At 41.0% G+C, this 27,372-nt stretch overlaps 3 protein-coding genes across 9 annotated transcripts in view; 1 reads left to right on the top strand and 2 right to left on the bottom strand.

Annotated features, from left to right (window-relative positions):
- ACIN1 (apoptotic chromatin condensation inducer 1) overlaps positions 1 to 423 on the bottom strand; it is a 138,852-nt gene extending 138,429 nt beyond the window's left edge. For 2 of the 4 annotated variants that reach the window (XM_075828936.1, XM_075828935.1), the window contains exon 1: positions 155 to 419. In XM_075828936.1, the coding sequence (XP_075685051.1) occupies positions 155 to 292 (138 nt within the window). In that variant the 5' untranslated portion in view covers positions 293 to 419. Of the gene's footprint in view, positions 1 to 154 lie in introns of all 4 variants that reach the window. The other 2 variants (XM_075828938.1, XM_075828937.1) reach the window with 1 other exon arrangement.
- Positions 1 to 13,892, top strand: C1H14orf119 (chromosome 1 C14orf119 homolog). Of its 4 annotated transcripts, none has more exons than XM_075828940.1 (3): positions 2 to 513; positions 1,505 to 1,663; positions 8,862 to 13,892. In XM_075828940.1, the coding sequence occupies exon 3, from the start codon at positions 8,865 to 8,867 to the stop codon at positions 9,210 to 9,212; it is 348 nt and encodes a 115-aa protein (XP_075685055.1). In that variant the 5' UTR covers positions 2 to 513; positions 1,505 to 1,663; positions 8,862 to 8,864; the 3' UTR covers positions 9,213 to 13,892. The 4 variants fall into 4 exon arrangements, with proteins under 4 accessions (XP_075685057.1, XP_075685059.1, XP_075685055.1 ...); XM_075828943.1 differs by having other exon boundaries at positions 2 to 198; XM_075828942.1 differs by lacking the exon at positions 1,505 to 1,663 and having other exon boundaries at positions 1 to 513.
- Positions 9,274 to 27,372, bottom strand: part of CIROP (ciliated left-right organizer metallopeptidase) — a 24,517-nt gene continuing 6,418 nt past the window's right edge. The window contains exons 2-15 of the mRNA XM_075828939.1: positions 21,802 to 21,895; positions 21,629 to 21,680; positions 21,398 to 21,544; positions 19,571 to 19,696; positions 18,861 to 18,939; positions 17,985 to 18,121; positions 17,036 to 17,210; positions 16,844 to 16,916; positions 16,665 to 16,761; positions 16,502 to 16,588; positions 15,784 to 15,906; positions 14,170 to 14,411; positions 10,558 to 10,734; positions 9,274 to 9,721 (exon numbers count right to left, since the gene is read on the bottom strand). Coding sequence (XP_075685054.1) covers positions 9,562 to 9,721; positions 10,558 to 10,734; positions 14,170 to 14,411; positions 15,784 to 15,906; positions 16,502 to 16,588; positions 16,665 to 16,761; positions 16,844 to 16,916; positions 17,036 to 17,210; positions 17,985 to 18,121; positions 18,861 to 18,939; positions 19,571 to 19,696; positions 21,398 to 21,544; positions 21,629 to 21,680; positions 21,802 to 21,895 — 1,769 coding nt within the window. The 3' untranslated portion in view covers positions 9,274 to 9,561. The remainder of the gene's footprint in view (positions 9,722 to 10,557; positions 10,735 to 14,169; positions 14,412 to 15,783; positions 15,907 to 16,501; positions 16,589 to 16,664; positions 16,762 to 16,843; positions 16,917 to 17,035; positions 17,211 to 17,984; positions 18,122 to 18,860; positions 18,940 to 19,570; positions 19,697 to 21,397; positions 21,545 to 21,628; positions 21,681 to 21,801; positions 21,896 to 27,372) is intronic.

Genomic DNA, 27,372 nt, shown 5'->3' on the forward strand with positions numbered 1-27,372 from the left:
CTGCGCTAGTTAGAGCGCAGGCGCATTATGCTTCGCGGATAGGAAGAGGAGGGGGTGTCGGGAACGCGCCGGAAGATTGTTGTGGGGAGTGCGCGTTTCCGCGGGATGTGCCGTTATACCTCTGTAGGGAGAAGGAACTCGTAGACACACTCACCCCTTTTAGCCGCTTCATAAGTGTGCTCTTTTGACCGCTTTTAGGTAATCCCCGCTCCTCCAGCGCCGTCCGTAAATCGGTGACCCGAAGGCTGTCCAGCGGCCTCCCGTCTAGCGTCACATCCTCTAGTTCTGCCATCTTCTGCGCCTTAGTGCAGCGACAACCTAGTAAGAAAACGGAGCACCGGCTGCGGGGCGCTATACGACCGACTTCGGCCGATCCCGCTGCGTGACGTCAGCCTCGGGCACTTCCGCCTCCGAGTTCGGGTCTAGTCGGAAAACCTCTTCCCCCTCCTTCCTGTTACGTAACATTCTCTCAAGCTTGCTAGGCCCCACCTCCATTTGCTATAGTAGTTCGTGGTAAGTCGGGTTCTTCCGCACTTTTCATAGAACAACAGCCACATCTAGTGGTCATTTTAGGGTATTGTTTTGCAGTGAACATTGACCGTTTTAATCCCACTACCCAATAGTATTTATCATGATGTTTTATTTCTTATGGAACTGACTTTTCATGCCAAATTTTGAGACTGCTTTAAAATAGAATTGCCACTTGGTACGACCACTGCTTGAATGGTAGCGGTATTCTTATCTAATGTTTTGCCTGTGCAGTTTATCCAGACTTATAAAAACATGGCTGCGGTCTACCAAAACTAGTGCCACATCTGTCCACAGGCTGTCTGTGGTATATTGGAGCTCAGCCACATTCACTTAAATTAATCATGTACCAGATACATCCCAATGAAAAGTGTAGGAAGGCAGCCATGTTTGTTCTATTCTATTGGGCTATTCCCATTTAATAATATTATGGTATGTCAAAAGGCTATGCCATAACATGATTGATAGGGGTTTGAGCTTTGGGACCCCTGTTGATCATGAGAACGAATTGTCAGAATTCCCTGCACAGTGCAGTGAATGGGGTGCTGTTGTAGTTCCCCGCAAAGAGTGTGTCCGGGAGCGTTAATGTGCGGGTGAAATCTGGAAAGAGCAGACAGAGGATATGTGCCTTCAGCAAACGATTGATATGTCATAGAGACATATCAGAAGTTTGGATTGGTGGCAGTCCCGGTACTGAGAACCCAACCATCGCTGAAACGAAGTTGCAGAAGCGATCAGTTGAGTGCCCTGCACCTCTGTGATCTGCGTTCTTATTTAGAAGAGCGCTCTCATTAATTGTAACTCATGACTATTTTCAAGACTAAAAAAATGAAATATTTATAAATAGGCACTAACTTTTTAAGCAACTTATACTAATCTAATGGTATAACTGATATATATATATTTTGTAATTTACTTACTGTTAAAATGTAGTTGTTTCATCCATGCAAATTCTGTGTGATGTTACTTCCACTAGGTGTCTCCCTTCATATAATCTGCTGTTGTCAAGCAAAATCTGTCCCTAGTTACAGAGCAGAGGAAACGTACTACAGGAAGTGGGGGCGGGGTGTCTCTTCGCAGCCTGCCCATACAAGTCTATGGAGAGGGGAGCAGGGGGAGGAGGCACGTGCTACCGGTAAATGTTTTATCTCACACCAATGCTTGATTTTCAGCTACACTGCTCGTTACTGAACTGCATATTCCAGATGAAGCTGCACTAAGGGAGGATTTACACGAGCGTGTGCGTTTTGCGCATGCAAAAGGCACTTAACAGCTCCGTGTGTCATGACCATATGATGCGCGGCTGCGTGATTTTCGCGCAGTCGCCATCATTATGACACTATGTTTGTAAACAGAAAAGCATGTGTTGCTTTTCTGTTTTCAATCATACTTTTTACTGCTGTTGTGCGAATCACGTGCGTCCTACGGAAGTGCTTCCGTGTGGTGTGCGTGATTTTCACGCACCCATTGACTTCAATGGGTGCATGATGCGCGAACAGCACAGAAATATAGGACCTGTTGTGCGTTTCACACTGCGTGAAAATCACGGACTGTCTGCACGGCCCCATAGGCTAACATAGGTCTGTGCGACGTGCGTGAAAATGACGCGTGTTGCACGGACGTATTACACGCTCGTGTAAATCCTCCCTAAGACTTTGTAAACTGGTGGTATTTTCCTGGCCCGCGAGTCCATGCCTCTTTAAAACCCATTGCCAACATCCGCTGTGTGTCTGTGTGTGTACGTATGCGTATGTATGTGTGTGTGTGTGTGTATATATATATATATATATATATAATAATTTTTTCCTTCAAACTTTGCTTTGGTCATAGAATGCTCCATTTGCAGCAATTACAGCATTGCAGACCTTTGGCATTCTAGCTGTTAATTTGCTGAGGTAATCGGGAGAAATTTCACCCCATGCTTCCAGAAGCCCCTCCCACAAGTTGGATTGGCTTGATGGGCACTTCTTGCGTACCATACGGTCAAGCTGCTCCCACAACAGCTCTATGGGGTTGAGATCTGGTGACTGCGCTGGCCACTCCATTACAGATAGAATACCAGCTGCCTGCTTCTTCCCTAAATAGTTCTTGCATAATTTGGAGGTGTGCTTTGGGTCATTGTCCTGTTGTAGGATGAAATTGGCTCCAATCAAGCGCTGTCCACAGGGTATGGCATGGCGTTGCAAAATGGAGTGATAGCCTTCCTTCTTCAAAATCCCTTTTACCTTGTACAAATCTCCCACTTTACCAGCACCAAAGCAACCCCAGACCATCACATTACCTCCACCATGCTTGACAGATGGTGTCAGGTACTCTTCCAGCATCTTTTCAGTTCTGCGTCTCACAAATGTTCTTCTGCGTGATCCAAACACCTCAAACTTCCATTCGTCTGTCCATAACACTTTTTTCCAATCTTCCCCTGTCCAATGTCTGTGTGCTTTTGCCCATATTAATCTTTTCCTTTTATTAGCCAGTCTCAGATATGGCTTTTTCTTTGCCACTCTGCCCTGAAGGGCAGCATCCCGGAGTCGCCTCTTCACTGTAGACGTTGACACTGGCGTTTTGCGGGTACTATTTAATGAGGACCTGTGAGGCGTCTATTTCTCAAACTACAGGGTGGGCCATTTATATGGATACACCTAAATAAAATGGGAATGGTTGGTGATATTAACTTCCTGTTTGTGGCACATTAGTATATGGGAGGGGGGAAACTTTTCAAGCTGGGTGTTGACCATGGCAGCCATTTTGAAGTCGGACATTTTGTATTCAACTTTAGTTTTTTCAATGGGAAGAGGGTCATGTGACGCATCAAACTTATCGAGAATTTCACAAGAAAAACGTGTGTATGTCGGGGGAGGGTAATATAGGATCGGCTTACGGGCGGAGACCTGTCCCTAGGGTGAGCGTGTCGGCTATATCAAACAGCCGAAGCTACAGTGTAACTAGTAGGATCCTGCTCGTTTAACCCCTTAGATGCCTTTGACCACTGCATCTCAGCTGTTAGAAACAGGGGGCGGCCCCCTGTGACGTAATCATGGGGTGCCGATGGTCGACATGCCAGCCTGGGGGCCTAATGAAGGTACCCAGGTCTGCCATCTTTGTACTCCTATTGATAGTTTAAAGGGGTTTTCCCACGAGGGACATTTATGACATATCCACAGGTTATATCAGATAGATGCGGGTCTCATCTCTAGAAGGGGGCCCCTAAACCCTGTTCCACCTGTTTGTGTTGGCTGATTTCGGTTGGCTGTTTGTGTTGGCTGATTTCCGACCATGAAGATTAGAACAGCGTAGTGCTACACTGCTTCTGTAACTTCCATTCACTACTATGGGAGTTACGGAAACAGCGTAGCTTAGCGAGCTTCGTGGTTTTCGTAAACTCCTGACCTTAAAGTCAGGAAGTGGCTGGGAGTCAGTGATTGCAGACAAAGCTAGAACTGGGTTTAGGGGCCCCGTTTTAGAGATGTGTGGGACCCGCACCTACCTGACATTTATGACATCCTGTGGATCGGTCATAAATGTCCTTCGTGGGAAAACCCTTTTAATAGGACAATTTCAAAATCACGATATATTGCAATACATTTTTATATATATATATGTATGTATGTATGTTTAATATAAACAAAAACATTAAAAGTAAAAAAAAAAAATACAATTTTCCCCCAAAAGCAATGAAAGAAAAATAAATAAATCATCCCTGGTATCGCCACATCCATTAAATGCCCAAACTGTTACAATCTAACATTAAGCCTCACGGTAAATGCCATAAAAGAAAAAAAAACTCAAATTGCTGTTTTTTGGTCAACTCATCTCCTACAAGAAAATTGAATAAAAAGTGTCATGTACCAATAAAAACTACAGCTCGCCCTGCAATAAAATAAGCCCTCACACTGCTGAATCGACAGAATAATAAAAAAGCTATGGCTCCCAGAATATGGTGACTTAAAACAAATTTTATTTTTAACAATTCGTTTTTCCTTTGTAAAAGTAGTAAAGAAAAAAAACTATAGAAATTTGGTATCGCCGTTATCTTACTGACCCAGAATAAAGTTAACATGTCGTTTTTAACACTCGTGAACGCCGTAAAAACAAAACCCAAAAAACAATGGTCAACGGGTAAAAGAGAACCTACAAAAACATTTACGCAATTGCTGTCTATTTCCACACCCACCAAAGCTAATTAATAAAAGTTAATTATATGTACCTTAAAATGGAACCAATAAAAACAACAACTCGTCCCGCAAAAGACAATCCCTCGTACAGCTTTGTCAATGGAAAAATAAAAAAAGTTATATGTCTTGGAATCTGTGACTTTTAAAAATCCATGGCAGGGGATGGAATATAATAATAAGTTAGTAGATACCACCTAAAGTGACCCCCGTTTAAGCGCTGAGACTCCGTTCTCCACAGTTCCAGTCCCGGAAGCTCCTGCAGTGGTCACGTGCTGCTTCAGCCAATTTCTGGCGTCAGCGGTGATGCTGCCATGAAATGCACGTGACTGCTGAGGCTAGCGATTTCAGTTTCTGGGACTAGAGCTGTGGAGAACAGGGTCTCCACGCTGGAGCAGGGAGCGCTTCAGGGGGTGAGTATCTGCTAGATTGTTACCATTTAATCCAATCGTGATAGCACAACTGAAGGTTGGCTCTTGACCTCTGTCGGAACAGGTATAACAAGAGATTAAAAGGCCCCTCCCTGCATCTATTTTCCAGTGTATTCCTGTCCCGACAGTCGCGGAGAGTATCTTCAGTTATCCTCTGGTAATTGAGTAATGGATTTTTTAACTTGTCAGGTGGGATTAATGGTGGCCTTGGAGGTGCTAGTACCTATCAGGAGGAGAGGGAAGCCCCAAGTGGATGTTCCCTGGTTAGACTCCATATGTGAGTTTGGAGCGGCCCTCCCGTCGAGGCTCTCTATTCAGGATCTCCAGCACATTGGCCGGAAGCAGGCGGGTTCACGCTGTGAGGATCCAGGACGTGGCGCGTGCTTCGGTCACATGGTGCATGTGTGGAGCTGTTTCTGAGCAGACGGGGGCTGATTACGTCAGACGCCTTTGGAGCGCGCGTCTGATCATATCATTAATATGGGTCGTAGCGGTTCTGGTGTGTATACAGAATTATGGCCGCTACTCGAGCAGACATGGTAGATACTGATCCTGCTCTTCTTGCCCTGAGTATATAACTACATGGTCGTCCTTGTTTTGAATATCTATGGCTTGCTTTTATGTGTCTTTTTCTCTTTTAGCGGGAGAAAGACACACAAAAGTCTAAACATGACACAAAAAAGTGTATCAAACGGTGTCGTGAGGATGCATATAGCAATTATGTACCTGCTGTGTCTCTAAAGTAATTAGAGACCAGAGACATCCATGGTAGAACATCTCAGGACTATGGTCCATGAGTAAATTCAGGCCTTCAAGTGAGGTCACTAATTAGCTGGTGCTACAAATAAATGTCCCCGTATCCAGGTGGGGTCTAGTTCTGACTCAGGTCTTCAGACTCTGAAAACTATCTGAAGGGGAATTAGGTAAATATGACGATTTAACACCTCAAATAGAGGAAGATGATAAAAAAAGTCTCCCCTTAAAACATTGACTGTCTACTTAAATTAGTTAGAGAAACCATGAATGTGTAAGAAGTACTAGAACCATTCAAGACTAAGTTTTCAGGCGTTTTAGAGCTTGCAGGAAGCAAGTTTTTCCTGTTAATTATTACTTAAAAAATTGATCTAGTATGAATGGAAAGATCTCCAGAGAATTGAAGAACAGGTTACTTTTCACTTCTGATATTTGGGATACCATATCAAAAATTTACGTAGAATTGGCCAAGGTGGTTAAACAAACCTTCATTCCCTTCGATTACTAAATTGCGGAACCTGATGGAACGGAAAGTGGACGGTCTTCTCAAAAAGGCAGTGGAGACGTTTTCTAGTATTATCAAGACTAAAATCGCTGCTACTTCGGTTGCCAGATTGATGTTTATCCAGATTAATTAACTTGACGACCATCTCAATCTTGACATCAAGAGACCAAATTATTGAATCCCTTCCACTTCCAAAACTGGCCACAACGTTCTTTACTGATGCTTCAGCAGAAACCGTAAGAGTTGCAGCCAGAGATGCCGATCTAGGTAATTTAGTCCGTAGAGCCCCCTTGCTTAAGAAATGAACTGAAGATACCTCCTCAAAAAAAAAAATTGTGTTCCATGCCATTTCAAGAAAGTTACGTATTTGGTCCAGAATTGAACAAGATTCTTGATAAAGCATCTGATAAGAAAAAGGGATTTCCAGAGCAAAGACAAACCAAAAAGAATCCTCCGTTTCGCAAGCCTTATATGCAGTCCAGAGATTACAAAGGCAAAAGAAAATCGAAGAGATGGAGTTATCCCAAGGGTGGCAAAGGGAGAAACTTTCTTTAATCCAAATCAGTCGGCCAACAAGCCATGACGCCAGGACTGTTGGAGGAAGATTATCCAAGTTTACCCCATTCTGGAAAGAGATTACTCAAAACCCTTGTGTTTTTCTGCTCATAGAATCAGGATACAAGATAGTTTCTCTCTTCCTCCAACTCCAAGAAAATTTGTAATAACACACCAGCCATTTCTATCACTGCAAGGGAGATTAAAAGGTCTAATCGACCTCCTCCACATAGGGGCCGTTGTTCTGGTTCCAAGAGTAGAAGGATGAGGTCATTTTTCTCTTTTTGGTGAAGAAACCAAATTCTTTCCGGACGATTATAAACCCAAAACAACTAAAACGGTCAGATATTGCAGATTCAAAATGGAGTAGATCAGAACAGCTACTCCTTTAATAAACCACAATTCTTTGATGTGTACGATCGATTTAAAAGATGTGTACTATCATGTCCCTATTTATCAGAAATATCTGAGGTTTGCAATCAGAGGACCACAAAGTTCACCATTTTCAGTTTGTCTCCCCTTTGCGATCTCATCCCCCCATCGTGTTCATGACCGCTTCCATATTTCTCACCCTTAGTTGTACTTGTGATGTAACGTTGTTATACCTATACATAAATGGTGTAAATGTATATCCGGTGTAGTTATTTAAAAATACAGGAGACTGTGCGCAGGGAGTAACTTTTTAATCTCTGTGTATCCGACCCTACTGAGTTTAAGGTGCGACCTCCAATTGTGCTGTCATGAGGAAATCACCATAGGAACGAATTCCTATATTTCCACAATCCTCTGCCTTTCTGATTTTGAAAAATCCTAGATAACCCCTTTACTGGGGGGTTAACTTAACCTTAGGCGTCTGAGGGACAGCTGAACCAGATTTGTATATATATATATATATATATATATATATATATATATTTTTTTTTAATGACTTTTTTTTTTGTCATTTATTGCACTTTTTACAGTAGGTGTAAGGTTTAATTTTTAGTCGTTTATACTTAACTATAGGAATACATTTTTCAATATAATTTATGAAAGTAGATTTCAAGCACTCCCATTTATTATTTGTGCCATCCTTTGACATTGGTTCTTTCCAGTCTATGTCCTAAAGTTCAGCCCTCAACCTGGGGAAATTGGTCTTCCTACAATTAGGTGCTTTTGCACTCCCGGCCGGGTTGTTTTTTTACAGTATGGGTAAAATGAAATTATTTTGTCACGGTTACCAAGGTTTTCTAGAACAGAGACATTCCCAACAAGCTCTGCGTTTCTAGATAGTACCAAATCCGACAGCGCATCACTTCTTATCAATTCTTCCACGTCCATAAAATCCTCCTGCAACAAGTTGAGGAATTTTCTCCCCTTTGCAGTTGAAGCAGAACCATAACTCCAATCTATATCTAGGTAATTCAAATCTCCCATTATTACACTGCTTATCCTGTTGCCTATCCCCCCCCCACAGTTCATTTCTCCACCCACCAATATATTCTGACCCCTCTAACCTATCTGACCTTTTAGTTTCTACATTGACCCCATCCTCAACCCTAGATTAAAGACTGTACTCCAGTGAATAATTGTTGTTTTTTTTTAAATAAATGTTTAAAAGTGATTTAACACAATTTTTCAATTTACTTTTATTACATATTTTTTATTTTATTTCTTTTTTACTTTTTAAGATACAGCTTTTATCTATCCTGTATACATAGAAGCTGTATCCTTCCATAAAAGCCGATTCTGTCAGGTCAGCTGGAGTCTGATGCTCGGGTGAAAGCTGGTCGTGCGTGTCGCTGACACATAGGATCCAGTTAATAGTAATCACACCTAAGTTCATGAATACAGCCAATCCACGGGTCTCTATCTATAATGTTATGATTTTATATTTATTTTAATCTCCTTTTATAATGAAGATATGCCTTTACCTTTCAGGTTATGTCAGAGGAGGCTATACCCATCTCTTATGTCCCACAACAAGAAATGCGATGTGTTCTACATTGGTTTTCTGAATGGACAGAACACCAACGGAACCGCTTTCTGCAAGATCTACTGTGCAAGGCAGTGCCTGGAAAACTATGCTTGCTCCTCGAAGGACTGGGCTCTTTACAACTTTCTGCCCCCCCACCAAGCCTTTTTCAGTGTCAAATGAGACTTTGGGATCAGTGGTTCCAAAACTGGGATGAGGATGAAAGAAATGAATTTTTGCGACAGCTGGAGCAGCAGGACCCAAACTTTGTGGCCCTGTTTTACAAGGAGGTGGCAGAAACTGCTGGCAAGGCCTAGCCAAAATAGAAGTTACAATGTAATCCATTTTTAAAAAAAGAAAAAAGAAAAAAAAAAAGTGGTCAGCCATATATGGAAGCTTTAATGGATTAAAACATGTATAGTATTGCAACTTTTAGTGCCTACAGCCTTACTTGTGTTTCACAACATGTGAGGAGCACTTTGTTTTTATTTTTTTTTTCCTTACTGGTTATTTTTCGATAACCTTTTAGGAGAGGCCAGAGAGAGGCCAGACATTGTACTGACGAGAGGAGTTATCCAAAATGTTGAAGCAGGAGTTTTTCTTTCTGTTTAGCTTCTGTTATGAAGTGATTTATCCGATGAATCACTCCATGCACTACTCCTTTACTCAGGGTTGTGAATGGTAAATGTCTCTCACTTGCAAGGTTCTAGCCCTGTGTTTACACCAGCAGACGACGAGAATCAGTATTGCACAAAATGCGACCCCAAAGCAGCCAAGAATTAGCCCAACTTGACTGAGAACATTACGAGGGCCCGGGAACGGGAGCCTGTGGAGATGAAAATAGCGTTATTAAGCAAAATGATAAATGTATGTAAAATAGTCATTCTGGTGCCATGAGTTAAGGAGAAACTCCAGCAGACAATAAATCATAACCTGGACCTCCAACCCAGCCCAGATTATAACCGTGTTCTTCTATTTCGCCCCATGCAACCTTCAATTTTTTTAGAAGAGCATGATCCAGTTTCTGTTTGCCAAGTTTATTGCAGAAATCACTGCAGGTAGCGGTTCTGGGAACTGCACATCCAATAATGCTCTGCCCAGGCCTCACAAAGAAAGGTGCGGTCATATCCTTTCCAGCAGAAGTTTTAGTTCTAGATCGTTCCAACTTTTGAGCTGGATATTGGAAAGCCACATATCCAGGTCTAGGACACATTAGGGGCTGTAGGCTGCCCTGTATTGCTGCATGCAGGGGGGAGCAAAGATGACTATGGCATTAGAGTTACGTCATGGAACCACCCGAGGGCGAGAACCAGGATTAGGCAGATCATTTCTGGTCATCTACTGCATTCCTGGATGGTCCAGCCACATAGCCAGGTCTAGGACACATTAGGGGCTGTTGGCTGCCCTGTACTGCTGCATGCAGGGGGGAGCAAAGATGACTATGGCATTAGAGTTACGTCATGGAACCACCCGAGGGCGAGAACCAGGATTAGGCAGATCATTTCTGGTCATCTACTGCATTCCTGGATGGTCCAGCCACATTTTGCGTGATATTTTATTGCTAAGAAACCTATGTAAGACAGCAGTGACATCAGACATCATACTTACAGGTGACAACTCACATTGGAAACTCCAGAGTTTCTCTTTAATATAACCTATTACCTGATGGTGACGGTAGAAAAGTGAGGAGACTCGTATGTTATAGGATAATCTATGAGATTCATAAATGTTGAATGAGGCGAAGATCCTGGTGGATTTGGAGGGCAATTGTTAGGTTCTCCAGCCATAAGAACAAATGATAAATCCTTGTCCAACTCCGTGGAAGCATATAGGAAGCATCTACAAAAAATGAAGTGTCTTTTTAATTGATGGGAATAAATATAAGTAGTTCCCACCAAAAACAAGGTGGTGTGATATTCATAAACCTCAAAATACAGTGGCAGGATTACCATGACTATTCGGTCCCTGGCACACGTCTCGGATTTGTTGTGGATTTTTCATCCAGATTCGTGGGTGGAAAGTCCGCAGCAGGAGACTGATGCGAGCAAGTGGATGAGATTGAAAAATGTCGTTCACATGCTGCTGAACATTTTACGAATGGAAATCAAAGCCTGCTGCGGATCTTCAAATATGCTCATTCTTGTGCTGATCTGAATGTTCACTGTGGATTTCACCCTTTTCAATGTACCGTGCTATGAAAAATGATTGGCCCCCTCTCTAATTTCCTCTGTTTTTGCATATTTGTTACACTTGAATGTTTTTCACATCATCAAACCACTGCTATGTGAGACAAAGATATAGCCCATATAAACATAAAATGCTGGTTTTTAACACTTTCAGACCATTTTTTTTGCTTTTACGTTTTTCATTCCCCGCCTTCCAAGAGCCATAGCGTTTTTTTTATTTTTCCATCAATGGAGTATTGTGAGGGCTTATTTTTTATGGGAGGAGTTGTTGTTTCTATTGGCAAAAAAGTAAAAACATTTTGAGGGTTGTATTTGTAAAAAGCTGCGATTCCTCCACTGTTTTTATTTGGGTTTCATTTCTACAGCTTTCACCGTGCGGTAAAAATGACAATTTAACTTTTTTTTCTGCGGCTCAATTCGATTAGGGTGATACCAAATTTATATAGGTGTTTTTTTTTTAAAATATTTTACTACTTTTCACAAAGAAAAAATTATTTGTTAAATAAAAAATTGTTTTGTTTCACCACATTCTGAGAGCCATAAGGTTTTATTTTTTCGTCTATTTGAGCAGTGTGAGGGTTTATTTTTTGCGGGACGAGCTTTTTTTGGTACATACAACCTTTTGATAACTACTTGTTTATTTTTAGCTAAATTGACCAAAGAGAGCGATTTTTGGCGGTTCAAATTTTTTTGCGTTAATGTTACATTGTACTAGTTTGGACTTCTATGGACGCAGCAATAAAACATTTTTTTTTTTTTTATCTTTTACATTACATACCTTCGAGGACAAATGAGAAAAGGTATTTTATTTTAATTTTAAAAACTGTTATTTTTTTTCCACTACTAAAAACGTTTTATATATATTTTTTTTTTTTACAGTTTATTGGCCCCCCTAGGTGACTTGAACCAGCGATTGTTAGATCGCTGGTACAATACACTGCAATTCTAATGTATTGCAGTATATTGTCATTTTTACAGGCTTCTGTTAAGCCCTGCTAGAGGCACGGCTTAACAGAGGCAAAAAGAAGGCAGACGTGTGGAGGCCGATGAGCTGTCGGAGGAAGCCACCCCTCTTTCTATCGACTTAGATACTGCAGTCAAGATCAACTGCAGCATTTAAGGTGTTAAACGGCCAGGTACAGCATGATTGCTGGCCCAGGTGTCAGCTGTAATACACAGCTGACACCCACAGCGTATGGAGCGGGCTCCATGTGTGAGTCCGCACCATACATCACTAGGATGTGCTATTATGTCATGGTGTGCGAAGGGGTTCAATTATGATTTAAGTTATTGAAGGAAAAATGCTTTTCAGCCCTTCCTGGCCCTATGTGAAAAATGAATTACCCCCTTAGCGACTAAATCAACCAGTTAACTAAATTCAATTGAAAATTGGGTTCAATTTCACTAGCCACACCCAGGCATGTTTACTGCCAGACATGTTGAATCTAAACATCACTTAAATAGTGAAGGTCTCAAAAATCAGCACATGATGCCACGTTCTAAAGAGATTTAATTATAGATGCCAAACGCAGTAATTCAAATTTACCAGTCTGGAAAAGGTAACAAAGCCAATGCTAAAGCTCTGGCACTCCAGCGAACCACAGTGAGAACTATTACTCACAAATGGAAAAGACTTGAAACAGTGGTCAACCTTTCCAGGAGTGGCTGGTCTACCAAAATTTCAGAGCGCATCCAGAAGGTCACAAAAAACCCCGGACGAACATGTAACCTCTGCAGACCTCAGTTAAGGTCAATATACATGATTGCACAACAACAGACACTGGGAAACAATGGCATCCATGGGAGATTTGCAAGGTTCAAACCACTGCTGACCAAAAAGAACACAACGGCTGGTCTCGCATTTGCCAAAAAACATCTAGATGACCCCCCAAGACTTTTAGAATAATATTCTAAGGCCTGATGACTCAAAGGTAGAACTGTTTGGAAGATGTGGATCTCATTACATCTGGCATAAATCTAACGCCACAATCGACCATAACATTATATCAATGAATGGTCAAACGTGGTGGTGGTGTGATGTCTACGGCTGCTTTGCTTCTGAATGACCTGGACGACTTGTCATAATTGATGGAACCATGTATTCTACTCTATCAGAAAATCCTGAAGGAGAATGTCCGCCTGTCTGTTCCTGACCTAAAGCTCAAGCACCGTTGGGTTATGCAGCAAGACAATGATCGGAAGCACACAAGCAAGTCCACCTCTGAATGGCTCAAAAGAAACAAGGGTTTTGGAGTGGCTCAGTCAGTCCTGACCCATTGAGATGCTATGACAAGACCTTAAACGGGCAGTTTATGCTCGAAAACCCTCCAATGTAGCCAAATTAAAACAATTCTGCTAAAAAGAGTGGACAAAATTCAACCACAGCGATGTAAAAGACACGTCACAAGTTATCGCAAATGTTTGATTGCAGTTGTTACTGCCAAGGGTGGCACAACCAGTTATTAGGTTTAGGGGGGCAATTACTTTCTCACATGGGTTAGGCTGTGTTCACATCAGCATTGCCCTTCCGTTGAGGGGTTCCGTCTGAGGTTTCCGTCGGGTGAACCCCTTAACGGAAAGGCAAACTGAAACCTTAGCTTCCGTTTCCCTCACCATTGATCTCAATGGCGATGGAAACATTGCTAAAGGTTTCCGTTTGTCACAGCTTTCCGATTGTGACAGGAATTCGTTGTTTTGATGGAATCAATAGCGTAGTCGACTGCGCTGTTGATTCCGTCAAGAACAAAGAAACCCTGTCACATCAATTTTGAATAGATCTTTATCCTAAATAAACAAAATGATCATTTAAAAGTTGTACTTTGTGTTTACTCGTGTTGTCTTTATTGTATATTAAAATAAGTTGGATGATCTGACACATTTAAATAGAAGAAATGTGGTTAGGGGCAAATGCTTTTTCACAGCACACTAAAAAAGGGTAAATCTGCAGCGTGAATTTTGCTGCGGAAAATCCTCACCAAATCCTCCATGTGTGGATGCCCTTACCAAGTGACTACTGGAAAATTATCGTTGGTGGAATTTGTGTCACCTTATTCTAACAGCATTTAACACTATCTCGGCCCATTTGCACCTTTGAACACCAGCATGTTCAGCAATGACTCCAAGGACTTCTTCTGTTAGAAGTTTATTCTTCTCTGCAGTCCATTTCAGGTTTTGTGGAATTGTTAACTGAACTTTTATTCCTGCGCTTATTTGAGGAAAAATACTGTAGAAGGGGGCTGTAGTGGAGACTGAGGTTGGCACAGGAGGCTGATCAAATCCCAAGCAGAGCCTTCCATCAGGGCACCGTAAAACTCCTTCAAAACCTTTAACCTGCAAGTTGGGAAATGAAGCAAACAACATTTATAGATACTTAGAATAACAATTAGCCTACTATAATCTGTGCGCTAATATAGTATTCTTTGATGAGAGTGTATATATTTAATTTTTTTTTGGAGATATTTCACCTACATCTTAAATTAGGAGGCCTGAATTGGTAGAAGGGTCTGCACTTTTGGATTCACTATATTACTCCATGTGAATTCAATCTGACATAGCATTTGTTGTGGATGCAATGTATATAAATAGCTCACAGTCGAGACATTGTACAATTTGTCAGGAAATTGCAGCACTCACATCATTCTAAAAAAAATATGTTCAAACACCACTGTCTATTAGCAAAACTCTCACTGTACAGCCTCTTGAAGCAGGATATGGTGGTGCTGCTTACCGCTCCAGTATACCTTCTGAAAGAGTGGGTGCACAGTGCTTCAGAAGGAGAGCCCTGTCACTTCTACTCCAATCATTGTTGCCAAACGCACGTGCTGTTTTTTGTACTTTCTGAACGTCCTATAGATGCCCTTGTTTAAAGTGCCACTCTCATGAAGTGAGCTCTTTAAAGAGGCTCTGTCAACAGATTATAAGTGCCCTATCTCCTACATAATCTGATCTGCGCTGTAATGTAGATAACAGTGGTTTTTATTTGGAAAAACTATCATTTTTGAGCAAGTTATGAGCAATTTTAGATTTATGCTAATTGATTTCTTAATGCCCAACTGGGCATTTTTTACCTTTTGACCAAGTAGGCATTGTAAAGAGAAGTGTATGACGCTGACCAATCAGCGTCATACTCTTCTCTCCTTTCATGTCCCTTTGTACTCAGCACAGCGTGATCATGCGAGATCACGCTGTGCTGTCACATACTCCCACATTAACTTTACTGAAGTGTCTTGAGAGTGAATAGACATCGCTTCCAGCCAGGATGCGATGTCTATTCACACTCCCGACACTTAGGTAAAGTTTCTGTGGGACTTAATCACACAGCACAGTGTATTTCATGCATTTCAGTTCAGTGTGGTATCAGTGTTACTGTTTTCTTTTTATTTCTTTTTTAGCAACTGGTGCGTGAAGAACACAGACAGCACATAGATGTGATCCGTGTGCTGTCCATTTTTTTCACACACCTATTGACTTCAATGGGCGACGAGTTCCGCAAAAATAGACCAAAATAGGACATGCAGTGAGTTTCACGCAACAAACACGCTGTGTGAATAAACACGGACGTGTGAATAACCCCATTGAGTTGCATGGGTCTGTGTGCTATCTGTATTTTAAACGGACAGCACACGGACATGCAATACGCTCGTCTGAATAAGGCCTTACACTTTTGATTGTGCATGTAGGTGGACTAATACATAGCAGTTACCTCTATCCACTCTCCAGCTGGGCAGTCGGTCCATTCTGAACCTTGAACTTTAATCTGGAAATAGTTTGGAGCTAGGCAACGATGCAGATAGCAACGTCCTTTGACCTTTTCATTCTTCATTGTCTATTATATATATTAGAAGAAATATTTTAGATCTTCTTCAACAGATCTGTCCAGTTTCATTCGTTTTTACATATCCACACTTCATAGATTTTTTACAAAGAAGACTTTCAATAGCAAGGTAGGTTACAAGGGTATTTTTATGTGTATTGGCCGTCCGACATATCATGCTTAAACTACTTAAAGAGCATTCACTGTAACTAAAGGTTTCCATACACATTAGATGAAAATCGTCCAAACCCGTTGATTTTGGTGAGGCAGGTCGACTAGCTAATGTGTATGGGGTCTCGACCCTCCCATGATGGCAGATGACAGGGTGGGGGAAATTGGGCATGTTTGATGTTAACATGCCCGATCCTTTGTTCCCTCGGCAGGTACTCCATTGCTAGTGGTGGGTTTGGCAGTGGCTTATTCACTTCTCCCTATTGAAATATCTAGGCCGAGCGTGCACGTATATGCGGTAGATGGAAGTAGTAGCTGATGGCCGAATACGTTCGACTGACCGTTAGCTGACCGGCAGCTTTTCTAGTTTGGAGCAACTGAGATATCCCCATAAGTGCGTCAATGCTTTACAGAGTAGCATTGATGTAACTGTCACCTTTGTAAGGTTGGAGAAGAAGCAGCGACTCTGAGAATGGTATATTTCATCTGATTCATGGTTTTCTTGTTTAAGCCAACACTCCCCCTACAAAAAAAGTCAACATTTTGTAAACCAGGTGGAAGTAGTATATTGTGTTCACAAAAATCAATGTACAACGTACCCCATGTAGCAGGGGTTTGTAAATACGGCAGCCCTCCATGAAAGCATCTGTTGAGCAGTTACCCTTGTCCAAATGGAGATGATGACAGCCAATATTACTGCAGAAAGAGGGAATGTTAGAACTACAGAGTAGAATTTGTATTACATCCAAGGGTCTATGCCAAGACTGGCAGCGCTCACCCTTCATCTTTACAGAAGAAACCTGATAATCTTTCTTGACATGTGGATGGTAGACCAAAGTTAATACCAGCTCCTGAAAAGAGTTTAGTTTAGAATTCTTGGCTGTACTCGTTCCTACGATGTATTGTTACCATGAAATCGGTAGTATTGAGATTATTGGGCAGGAACAGGTAAAATGTAAAATGCTCGCACCTTTTCCCCACACTAGACGGGTGTTCACACTTGTATTAACCCCATACCAGCCCATATCTTGAAAAGCAGCAAGAGTTATTGGATCCAGGGATGTCAAGTGCGGAGGACTTAGTGAAGCTGTTAGGATGGATCCCTGCATAATTCTCGATTCCCAATGGGAAGAAGTTGCTTTTTCCTGTTAAAGTCAATGATAGCATTTGAAAAGCCATTTCCTTAGGATATACAATTGAAATTGAAAATCTTTGAATTCAGCTGTCAAAGGAAAAAATGTGTATCATTACTTGGTATCACTATTGACCCCCCCCCCCCCCCCCAAAAAAAAAGTACAGTTTAATCCCTTTAATCTGGCATATGGATTATAGTCAGGCACAGAAATACAGTCCATGGACCCAATCGATACAATTGTACACCTGCTTTTTAATACAAATATCTCACTAGTCAAACAGCTGCAACAACTTTACATAAAAGTATACAGATAGTTTGTCTTATGTATTTCAACACCTGTATTTTATAGGTACAGCGCCCTAGAAGTAAATGCTATATACAATAAATCATAATCGCCAAGAGATTAATTTATAGTCACTTTGGAATGATTGTCGGTGCCACAGAAGGAGGTCTGATTTTCTCAAAAACTGCTGATCTCCTGTATGGAGACTAATACGCTAAAAATATCCAATGTCTGACTTTTCTGTCTGGGAAATCCTCCCCCTCTATGGCATGCATTTGCCCGACTAGGGTATATGGACATTGGTTGCCTGTTTACAGGTACAGAGTATTGTTATGATTTTACTGGTTTATAGGGATAGCCTTCAGGATTGTTTACTGTGCTAAAAATTCATACACAAAAAATATATGCAATCTAATTTAGACACATTTGGGATCACTGGGGAAAAAACGTAAGTAGAGAAAACTTTTGAAGAATATAATACCATCCTTACTAGATTGTTACCTGGTTTTCAAGAGGGGCACCAACACTACCTACTCCTAAGTGCTCCCCCATTCTTTGCATTACATTTGGGGTGTAAATCCGCAGCTGACCCCTTTCATCTGTATTTGCCACACGGGATCGGGAAGAACACATATGTCCTGTTCACATAAATGAGAAAAAGTTACATTAAAGTATAGAATATGGAACTGAAAAGTGAACAGTTACTAGTGCTGATAAAGGCACAGAACAATATTTTACCATTGAGAAGGCAGAAAACTATCATTTACTATTTAACGCATTTGCAGCTGTAGTACGACATAATTGTTGATATTTGATGTTAACATGCCCGATCCTTTGTTCCCTCGGCAGGTACTCCATTGCTAGTGGTGGGTTTGGCAGTGGCTTATTCACTTCTCCCTAACATGAAACACCCAAGAGTACTTTGGAGGAGTGTTTGACTCATTTTCATGTTTTTGATCTTTTTCATAAAGAATCCTATATTTTCGAGGTTACCCACCTAATGTATTACCTTAATTTTTTTACAACCATCTGATTAAAAGATAGGGGAATGTGTGGTTTTATGACTGACTAGTCTTGTTTTTTCTCTGTTCTCAACTCAAAGCTTCAATTCAGACCTGAGTAATATTAGCAAGACTGGTTGTGAGGTGGCATGCTGCCTACCTGCCTCATTCAAAAGGCTTTTGCTGTTGTCAGTGCATTTTATTAACCTGAAATACGGGGCCAACTTTTGGCGTCCATATTCCTTCCTTAGTTTCACTTAACCTGTGTGGGGGGTTTTGGGTCTTACATCCTTAATCAGATTTCTATAACGATAGATTTAGATGGAGAAACACTTTAATAACAAATGAGAAAATAATTATGTCAAAATGACTTCACCTGAAAAGCTGCAATCTATCCAGTGATCGAAAAGACTGCTAGAGAATCCAAGTGCGTGAAGTATTTCATGTAGACATACCTGAAATAAGTTATGACAAGTAGAATGGTTGAAGCTTTGTGAAAGACAAACCGAATGTATTCTGACCACTGTTCATTTTATAATATATATATATAGTGGCCTCATTCACACTTGCCTTTTTAGGTCGGTATCTTGCATCAGTATTTGTAAGCCAAAACCAGGAGTGGGTCCAAAACACAAGAGAGGTTCAAATCTTTCCATTATACTTTTTCTCTGTGTAGGTTCCACTCCTGATTTTGGCTTCCAAATACTGATGCAAAATACACTAGTGTGAATGAGGCCTTACCGTTGTCCTGAGCATTGCTTTCTTCCAGAGACATGCATCTGTTTACAATAAGCGATCAACTATAGACGAGACTTCTTGTCCCACTGCCTGGGATCAAACAACTTGGTGGCCGACCAAAGTAAGGCCTTTCACCTATTAGTTGCACTAGATCTTGGGAAGATGCTTCCTTGCATGTCTCTCGACATATTGCGGGACAACAAAAATAATCTGTTGGAACAGCGTTTTTAGTTATTTATGCATAATTCCCTGTATACAAAGCTAATAGAATATAGTTGGGGACCTGTTGCCAGGTCCCAATATAATGAATGTGATACAGGTACTATGAGAAAGCAGATATTTATATACCTGTACAATGTGTCCATGTTGGTATACTCCATCTCTAAGGCGCTTTGGGCAGAACACAATAACCCCAGCCACGGGACGACCTGAGTGATCCAGTTGACAGTATGATGCATAGGCCATAACTGAGGGCTAAGACAAGGTGATAAAAGAATAGATAAAGCATTGAATGATCTAAAACACTAAGTAGTCTGACTGGCTGTGTCATAGAGTTGTTTCATAATGTACAAGTGACTGAATTCATGCAATATAAGAAACTTACTCTGATAATAAACATAGAGTGAAGTGTTTTCCTTTAGGGTATGTTCACACGGCCAAATTTCAGATGTATACGAGGCGTATTATGCCTCGTTTTACGTCTGAAAATACGGCTCCAATACGTCTGCAAACATCTGCCCATTCATTTGAATGGGTTTGCCGACGTACTGTGCAGACGACCTGTTATTTACGCGTCGTCGTTTGACAGCTGTCAAACGACGACGCGTAAAAATACAGCCTCGTCAAAAGAAGTGCAGGACACTTCTTTGGACGTTTTTGGAGCTGTTTTCTCATAGACTCCAATGAAAACAGCTCCAAAAACGGACGTAAAAAACGCCGCGAAAAACGCCGCGAAAAATGCGAGTTGGTAAAAAAAACGTCTGAAAAGCAGGGTCTGTTTTCCCTTGAAAACAGCTCTGGATTTTCAGACGTTTTTGTTGACTACGTGTGAACATACCCTTATACCACCAGAGTACATTTACATTACTCAAGACTAGCAATGTGGAGGTAGTGAATGGATATATACTCTAGGGGGCAGCATACAAATATTTTTTCTGTTAATACTAGGGGCCAGTATTTAGTGGACCATTAATGTCAAATCTGGATTGCCTGACATTATCAAACTTAACGTGAACTCATTCTGTCGATACATTAAAAAGATTTTGAAACCAAGCCTTGGACTGTCCATAGATACCTTTTTCCAGTATGTGTATTGCTTGAATGATATTAAGCAACATTTATACATGAATTCAGCGTTCATATTTAAAATGTAAAGTTACACTGATAATGAAAGAGTACACCCACATAATGAAAATCTCCTAAATATATTCTACATGTTCTAAGTAATACAACGAAGGTCTCATCCCCTACCATACACTTGTACAACCCACCAGACTATTGTCCAGAGGTTAGTTAAGTATATCATAGGGTCTGTGATATCCATGTAGGCTGCATGGTATACAGTGTACACAGGCAATACAGACAGGCTTCTAATGACTACATTTTTCACACACTATCTGCAAATAGATAGGTTGGAAAAAATACGAATTAATATGCGCAAATCCAGTTCTTTGCTTACTTACAACACGAATAGAATTCATATTCATGGCTAAAATTGCATAAAATAAATGTTTCATGTTAAAGCATACTGTATGTCCACCTTTGCAGACTATTTTACAGTTTCTATATAATAGAATCTGTATTAAAGTTGTAAATGCATTGCTTTACTTTTCTTGTACTAAACCAGAGTTTAAAGCCTCGAGATACATTCACAATTTTTGCTAGTTGTTATTGGAAACAGTCAGCTGAACAACTTAATTCAAATCACTACAGCAAGCTTTATGCCGACAGTAAACCAACAGGGTATACTATGAAATTTAAGCTCTGAAGCCTGCAGAATTATGAATGCAGCTTTGAACTACAACACAGGCTGTAACCATGGATCAGCACAAGAGAAGTGCTGCAATGTATTTACAAAGTAACTCAATTTTTGTGGTAGATTTATTCTATATGTAAAATATAAAATGATGTTCTTTTTTGTGCTGCGCTTTCTTATTCTTGTTAGTTATCGCTCACCTGTAAAGCACATTTCTCTGTCTGTGCCACCCTCACATATAACATGAAGTCTGTATTAGGAACGCCAACTCCATCTAGTGTCACATGATTAGGCTCTGTCCCAATCATTGGCCACACTTCATATCCGTGTAGATGAGAATCTGGGATCTGTAAGAGATATATATTGAAATCAAATATTGTTAGCAATAGTCGCCTCATTTACTAAGGACGTTACAGCCACAGTCATCTTACCACAACATCTAGGCAACGTTCTCCGTGGTAAGAAATGTCTCGAGATCCACACCTGAAGATATTAGGACAACCAATCTTAGTGGCATAACTAGTAATATTGGCAGTAACACTATTTAAATAAATGGTGAAGGGACCAGAGAGGAACGGTTGTGATATCTTAAAGTAAATCTTACCTTTTATAATTAAGAAGTGAAGGATCTCCCCAGACAGAGCGACAATATTTATTCATATCACGATTCAGAAGCAGCGGCCCCTCAGTCCTATGTACTGCAAGAAGCAAGCTTTCAAAGGTTAAGCTCTGCAAGTTTATCTTAAGAAGACCACAGGCTGGAAGATGATCATCATGATCCTCATCCCTAATCCCATGAGCGGCCTGATCATTTTATAGGGAAAGGGTCATACTTGTAAAGACGTTTTCAATGTGAATTTTCGCATGCAAATTGTTTGCCCCACATGCATTTTCCTTGGATGATGGTAAAGCAAAATATCGTTTGCCACTAGCAACCAAGAAAAAATGCTGGGAATTATTTTGCTTTCATGTACAATATACACTCCAGAAGATATTGTATACTAATTTGTCAGAATAAAAAAAGTTCAAGGTGAAGCCACAAATTTCCATTACTTAGAACTGATTGTTTTAGCATTACTTAGAACTGATTGTTTTAGTGTTGCAAGTATAACAATTCTCATTAAAGGGGTTCTGCGGGGGTCAAAAAATTATTAGCAGTGAGTACACTGCTAATCTACATTCTGGTCCCCCGTCACGCTGATTCTGAGCATTTCGTAGATTTTTATTTCGCTGGGGGACCGGAAAGTCTAGTTGTACATCCTCCTTTGATGACGATACAACTCTTCGTGACGTGACCGACCCCGCTGTGTTCCATGTGCTTGAAGTACTATTGTTCCTGCTTGTACATGGAGTACAGCGGGGTCGGTCACATGACGAAGAGTTGTATCGTTATCAAAAAAAGACTGTGCAACTAGACTTTCAGTCCTCCGGCAGCGCTATAAAAATATATAAAGATCTCAGAATCAACACAACGGGGGACCGGAATGTATATTAGCAGTGTACTCCCATACTGCAGTGAGTATACTGCTAATACTTTTTGATCCCCGCATAATCTCTTTAATAATCATTATTGACAGTCGAATTATTAAAGGGGAAATCTAGTGAAAAACATCTTCTGCTATGTATATAACCAAAGAGACAAGTATAGTAGTGATCACCCACCAAATACATGTAATATGTGCCAAAAAAATTGTTTTGTTAGGGGGTAGATCAAAAAGGTTAATTAATATATATTGCCTGCATCCAGACTAAATGACCAAACCAAGAATGAAAAAAGTTGCAATGCACAATTGTAAGGTATCAAAAAGAAAAAGGTAATCTTTATTAACGAATCTAAAACATAATGTAAAAAGTTCCACAGACACACTAAAAGAAGGACAACCGCATCACAAACTCTTACACATGAAGTAATGAAAAAAGCGTGTGCATGGATCAGAGAATAAAGTATCATGACAATGCAGACATAAGTGTACAAATAATTGTATATAAGAACATATTCAGTAACAATCTGCACCAACCAGATACCAGTGATCTAAAAAATAGCCATACTGACCCATAAAGTGCTGGAGCAAAAGATAGGCGTCCACCCCGACGCGCGTTTTGGAGCACTTGCCTTCGTCTGGGGATGGCGCTATACTACTACATGCTGCCTTTTAATGGTGAGAAAAACAATTAGACATATCGAGGGCCAGGTGTATATGTTTAAAAAATGAAGTGGTCTAATAATAGCACACTTACTGGTATATTATTGGGTGCACAAACACAGCGGCATGTCTGCCCGCCAAACGGAAGTTGTGAGTGTATCACAGCTTACAGCTTGTGCACGGGGCATGAGAGCACGTGTTGACGCGGTCACGTGCGCCGTTGCCATGGTGAGATGCAAACATCAACCCGGAGGCGGAGGAGACATTAACCACTGCGCGTGCGTCACCAGAAGCGCATATAATGAATGGAAAAATCAAAATTACACCAAGAGGCCAAAAATGATATTATACCAGGGGTGGGATTCAAATTTTTAACAACAGGTTCCCTGTTTTGCGGACAAAGACATACGCGCCGTGGGGGTGTGTCACAGTGTTTTGCGGTGTATCGCGGCATTGAAAATTATTCTAATAATAAAATAAAACAATTACGATATTCCAAATACCCCCTACATTAACCCCTTCCCGCTATTGGGCGTAACTGTACGTCCGAAAACCAAGTGAGTTACCGCAGACGGGCGTACAGTTACGCCCTGCAGATAAAGCGGGCACAGGAGCTGTGCGCGCTTTATCTTCAGCGGCTGTCAGCTGTTATACACAGCTGAAATGCCGCTGCAATGGCTGCGATGGCTGTTACCGCCGATCGCAACCATTTAACCCCTTCAATGCGGCTGTCAATGACGTCCGCCGCATTGAAGTGGTTGACAGAGGGAGGGAGCTCCCTCTGTAACCCCCGGGCCCCCCCGCGATGGATCGCGGGTGGCGATTGTTGCTATGGTAACCAGGAAGCTGTTACTAGGCTTCCTGGTTGCCAAGGTACGGTAGCCTATTAGGTCCTGCCCGAGGCAGGACCTAATACGCTAACTGTCAAATGAAGAATGACAGTTACAATACACTGCACTACATAAGTACATACATAAGTAGTGCAGTGTATTGTACCGGGGATCAGAAGACCAGATCTTCAAGTCCCCAGGTCGGTGTAAAAGAAAAAGTAAAAAATTAAAAAAAAATGTGAAAGAAAAATAAATAAATAAATAAATAAATAATAAATAAATAATAAAAACAACACTTGCCCTGTTTCCCTGATCAACTCCTTTATTATTAGAAAAAAAATGAAAATATGAAAAAAAGCTATACATAATAGGTATCGCCGCGTTCAGAACGGCCTGATCTATAAAAATATCACATTATTTTTACCGCACGGTGAACACCGTAAACATTTTTAATAAAAAACAATGACAGCATTTTATTTTTAGGTCATCTTGTCTCAAAAAAAATGTAATAAAAAGTGATAAAAAAGTTGCAAGTAACGCAAAATGGTATCAATAGAAACTACAGTTCGTCACGCATAAAACAAGCCATCCCGCAGCGATATCAACTAAAAAATAAAAAAGTTATGGCTGTCAGAAAATGGCGACACTAAAACATGATTTTTTTAGAAAATAGTATTTTTATTGTGGGAACGTAGAGAAATGTAAAAAAAACGATATAAATTTGGTGTCGCTGTAATCGTCTCGCCCCGCAGAATAAAGTTAACATGTTGTTTATACTGCACGGTGAACACTGTAAAAAAAAACAAAAAAGAAACGTGCTGGAATTGCTGTTATTTTGGTTTCCCCATCTCCCAAAAAATGGAATAAATAGTGATAAAAAAATCGCATGTACCCCAAAATGGAACCAATAAAAATGACAGCTCGTTGCACAAAAAATGCGCCCTCACACAGCTCCGTCAACGGAAAAATAAAACGTTATGACTCTCAAAACGCAATGATGCAAATTGATTCTAAATGACGGCCCAGACTAATTTTTAGGTCCAGTAGAATTTCACTAAATACCCCACATCTTCATTTGCTGGACCCCACAGGTGGACCCTGTAGATGCAGCGGTGATGAGGAAACTTTAGGGCCTTGTGCGGCTCATAGGGCTAGTGAAGAAGTCAAATATAAGGCAACACTGGAGCGCAGATATTTTGTATAATACCCCAAAAACCCGGCCTGTGCATAAAGGATTGGTTCAAAGCGACCACACCAATCCATGGATTATTCATTCACCCCATTATTACATCATCCTATTATACCCCGATGTACTCCGCCCAGCTTACATATGCCCTGATGTACTCAGCCCAGTTTACATATGCCCTGATGTACTCCGCCCAGCTTACATATCCCCTGATGTACTCCTCACAGCTTACATATACCCTAATGTACTCTGCACAGCTTACATATACCCTGATGTACTCAGCCCAGTTTACATATGCCCTGATGTACTCCGCCCAGCTTACATATCCCCTGATGTACTCCTCACAGCTTCCATATACCCTGATGTACTCCGCCCAGATTACATATGCCCTGATGTACTCAGCCCAGTTTACATATGCCCTGATGTACTCTGCCCAGCTTACATATGCCCTGATGTACTCCGCCCAGCTTACATATACCCTGATGTACTCCGCCCAGCTTACATATACCCTGATGTACTCTGCACAGCTTACATATACCCTGATGTACTCCTCACATATTACATATACCCTGATGTACTCCTCACATATTACATATATCCTGATGCACTCCGCACAGCTTACATATACCCTAATGTACTCCGCACAGCTTACATATACCCTGATGTACTCTGCACAGCTTACATATACCCTGATGTACTCCTCACAGCTTACATATATACTGATGTACTACGCACAGCTTACATATATCCTGATGTACTCCACGCTTATTACATATACCCTAATGTACTCCTCACATATTACATATACCCTGATGTACTCCTCACATATTACATATACCCTGATGTACTCCTCACAGCTTACATATACCCTGATGTACTCCACAGCTTACATATATCCTGATGTACTACGCACAGCTTACATATAACCTGATGTACTCTGCGCATATTACATATACCCTGATGTACTCCTCACATATTACATATACCCTGATGTACTCCGCACAGCTTACATATATCCTGATGTACTCCTCACAGCTTACATATGCCCTGATGTACTCGCCCAGCTTACATATACCCTGATGTACTCCTCACATATTACATGTACCCTGATGTACTCCGCACACCTTACATATATCCTGATGTACTCCTCACAGCTTACATATGCCCTGATGTACTCCGCCCAGCTTACATATACCCTGATGTACTCCGCCCAGCTTACATATACCCTGATGTACTCCGCCCAGTTTACATATACCCTGAAGTACTCCGCCCAGCTTACATATACCCTGATGTACTCCGCCCAGATTACATATACCCTGATGTACTCCGCCCAGCTCACATATGCCCCCACATTATAAGCTGAAATCCCACTAATACACCAAGCAAAATCTGCGCTTCAAAAGCCAAATGGTGGTCCAACTGAGCCTGGCAGTATACCCAAACGGCAATTTATGACCACATATGGGGTATTCTGGAGAACCCGCTTAACAATTTATGGGATGTGTGTCTATGGTGGTACAAGCTGGGCACAACACATTGGGCACTGAAATGGCATATATGTGGAAAACAGCAATTTTCAATCTGCAACATCTATTGTTTACTCATTTTTGCAAAACACTTGTGCGGTCAAAATGCTCACTACACCCCTAGATCAATTCTTTGAGGGATCTAGTTTCCAAAATGGGGTAATTTTTCGGGGGGTACCACTGTACTGATACTATAGCTCAATGCAACATGGTGTCAAAAAACGAATCTTATAAAATCTCCACTCCAAATACTAAATGGCGCTCCTTCCCTTTAGAGCCTTGCTTTGTGGTCCAAATAGCAGTTTATGACCACGTGTGGAGTATCTCCCTACTCTGAAGAAGTTGCTTTACAAATGTTACGGTGCTTTTTCTCCTTTATTTGTTGAGAAAATGAAAAATTTTAACCAATGCTGCGTCTTATTGGAAAATAATGTAATTTTTCATTCTCACTGCCCATTTCTAATAAAATATATGAGACACCTGTGTGGT

Source organism: Rhinoderma darwinii, chromosome 1, assembly GCF_050947455.1.
Source record: "Rhinoderma darwinii isolate aRhiDar2 chromosome 1, aRhiDar2.hap1, whole genome shotgun sequence".
Classification (NCBI taxonomy): Eukaryota; Metazoa; Chordata; class Amphibia; order Anura; family Rhinodermatidae; genus Rhinoderma; species Rhinoderma darwinii.

Coding starts and splice junctions, on each gene's coding strand:
- C1H14orf119 (XM_075828942.1), top strand. CDS start 8,865: ATGTCAGAGGAGGCTATACCCATCTCTTATGTCCCACAACAAGAAATG.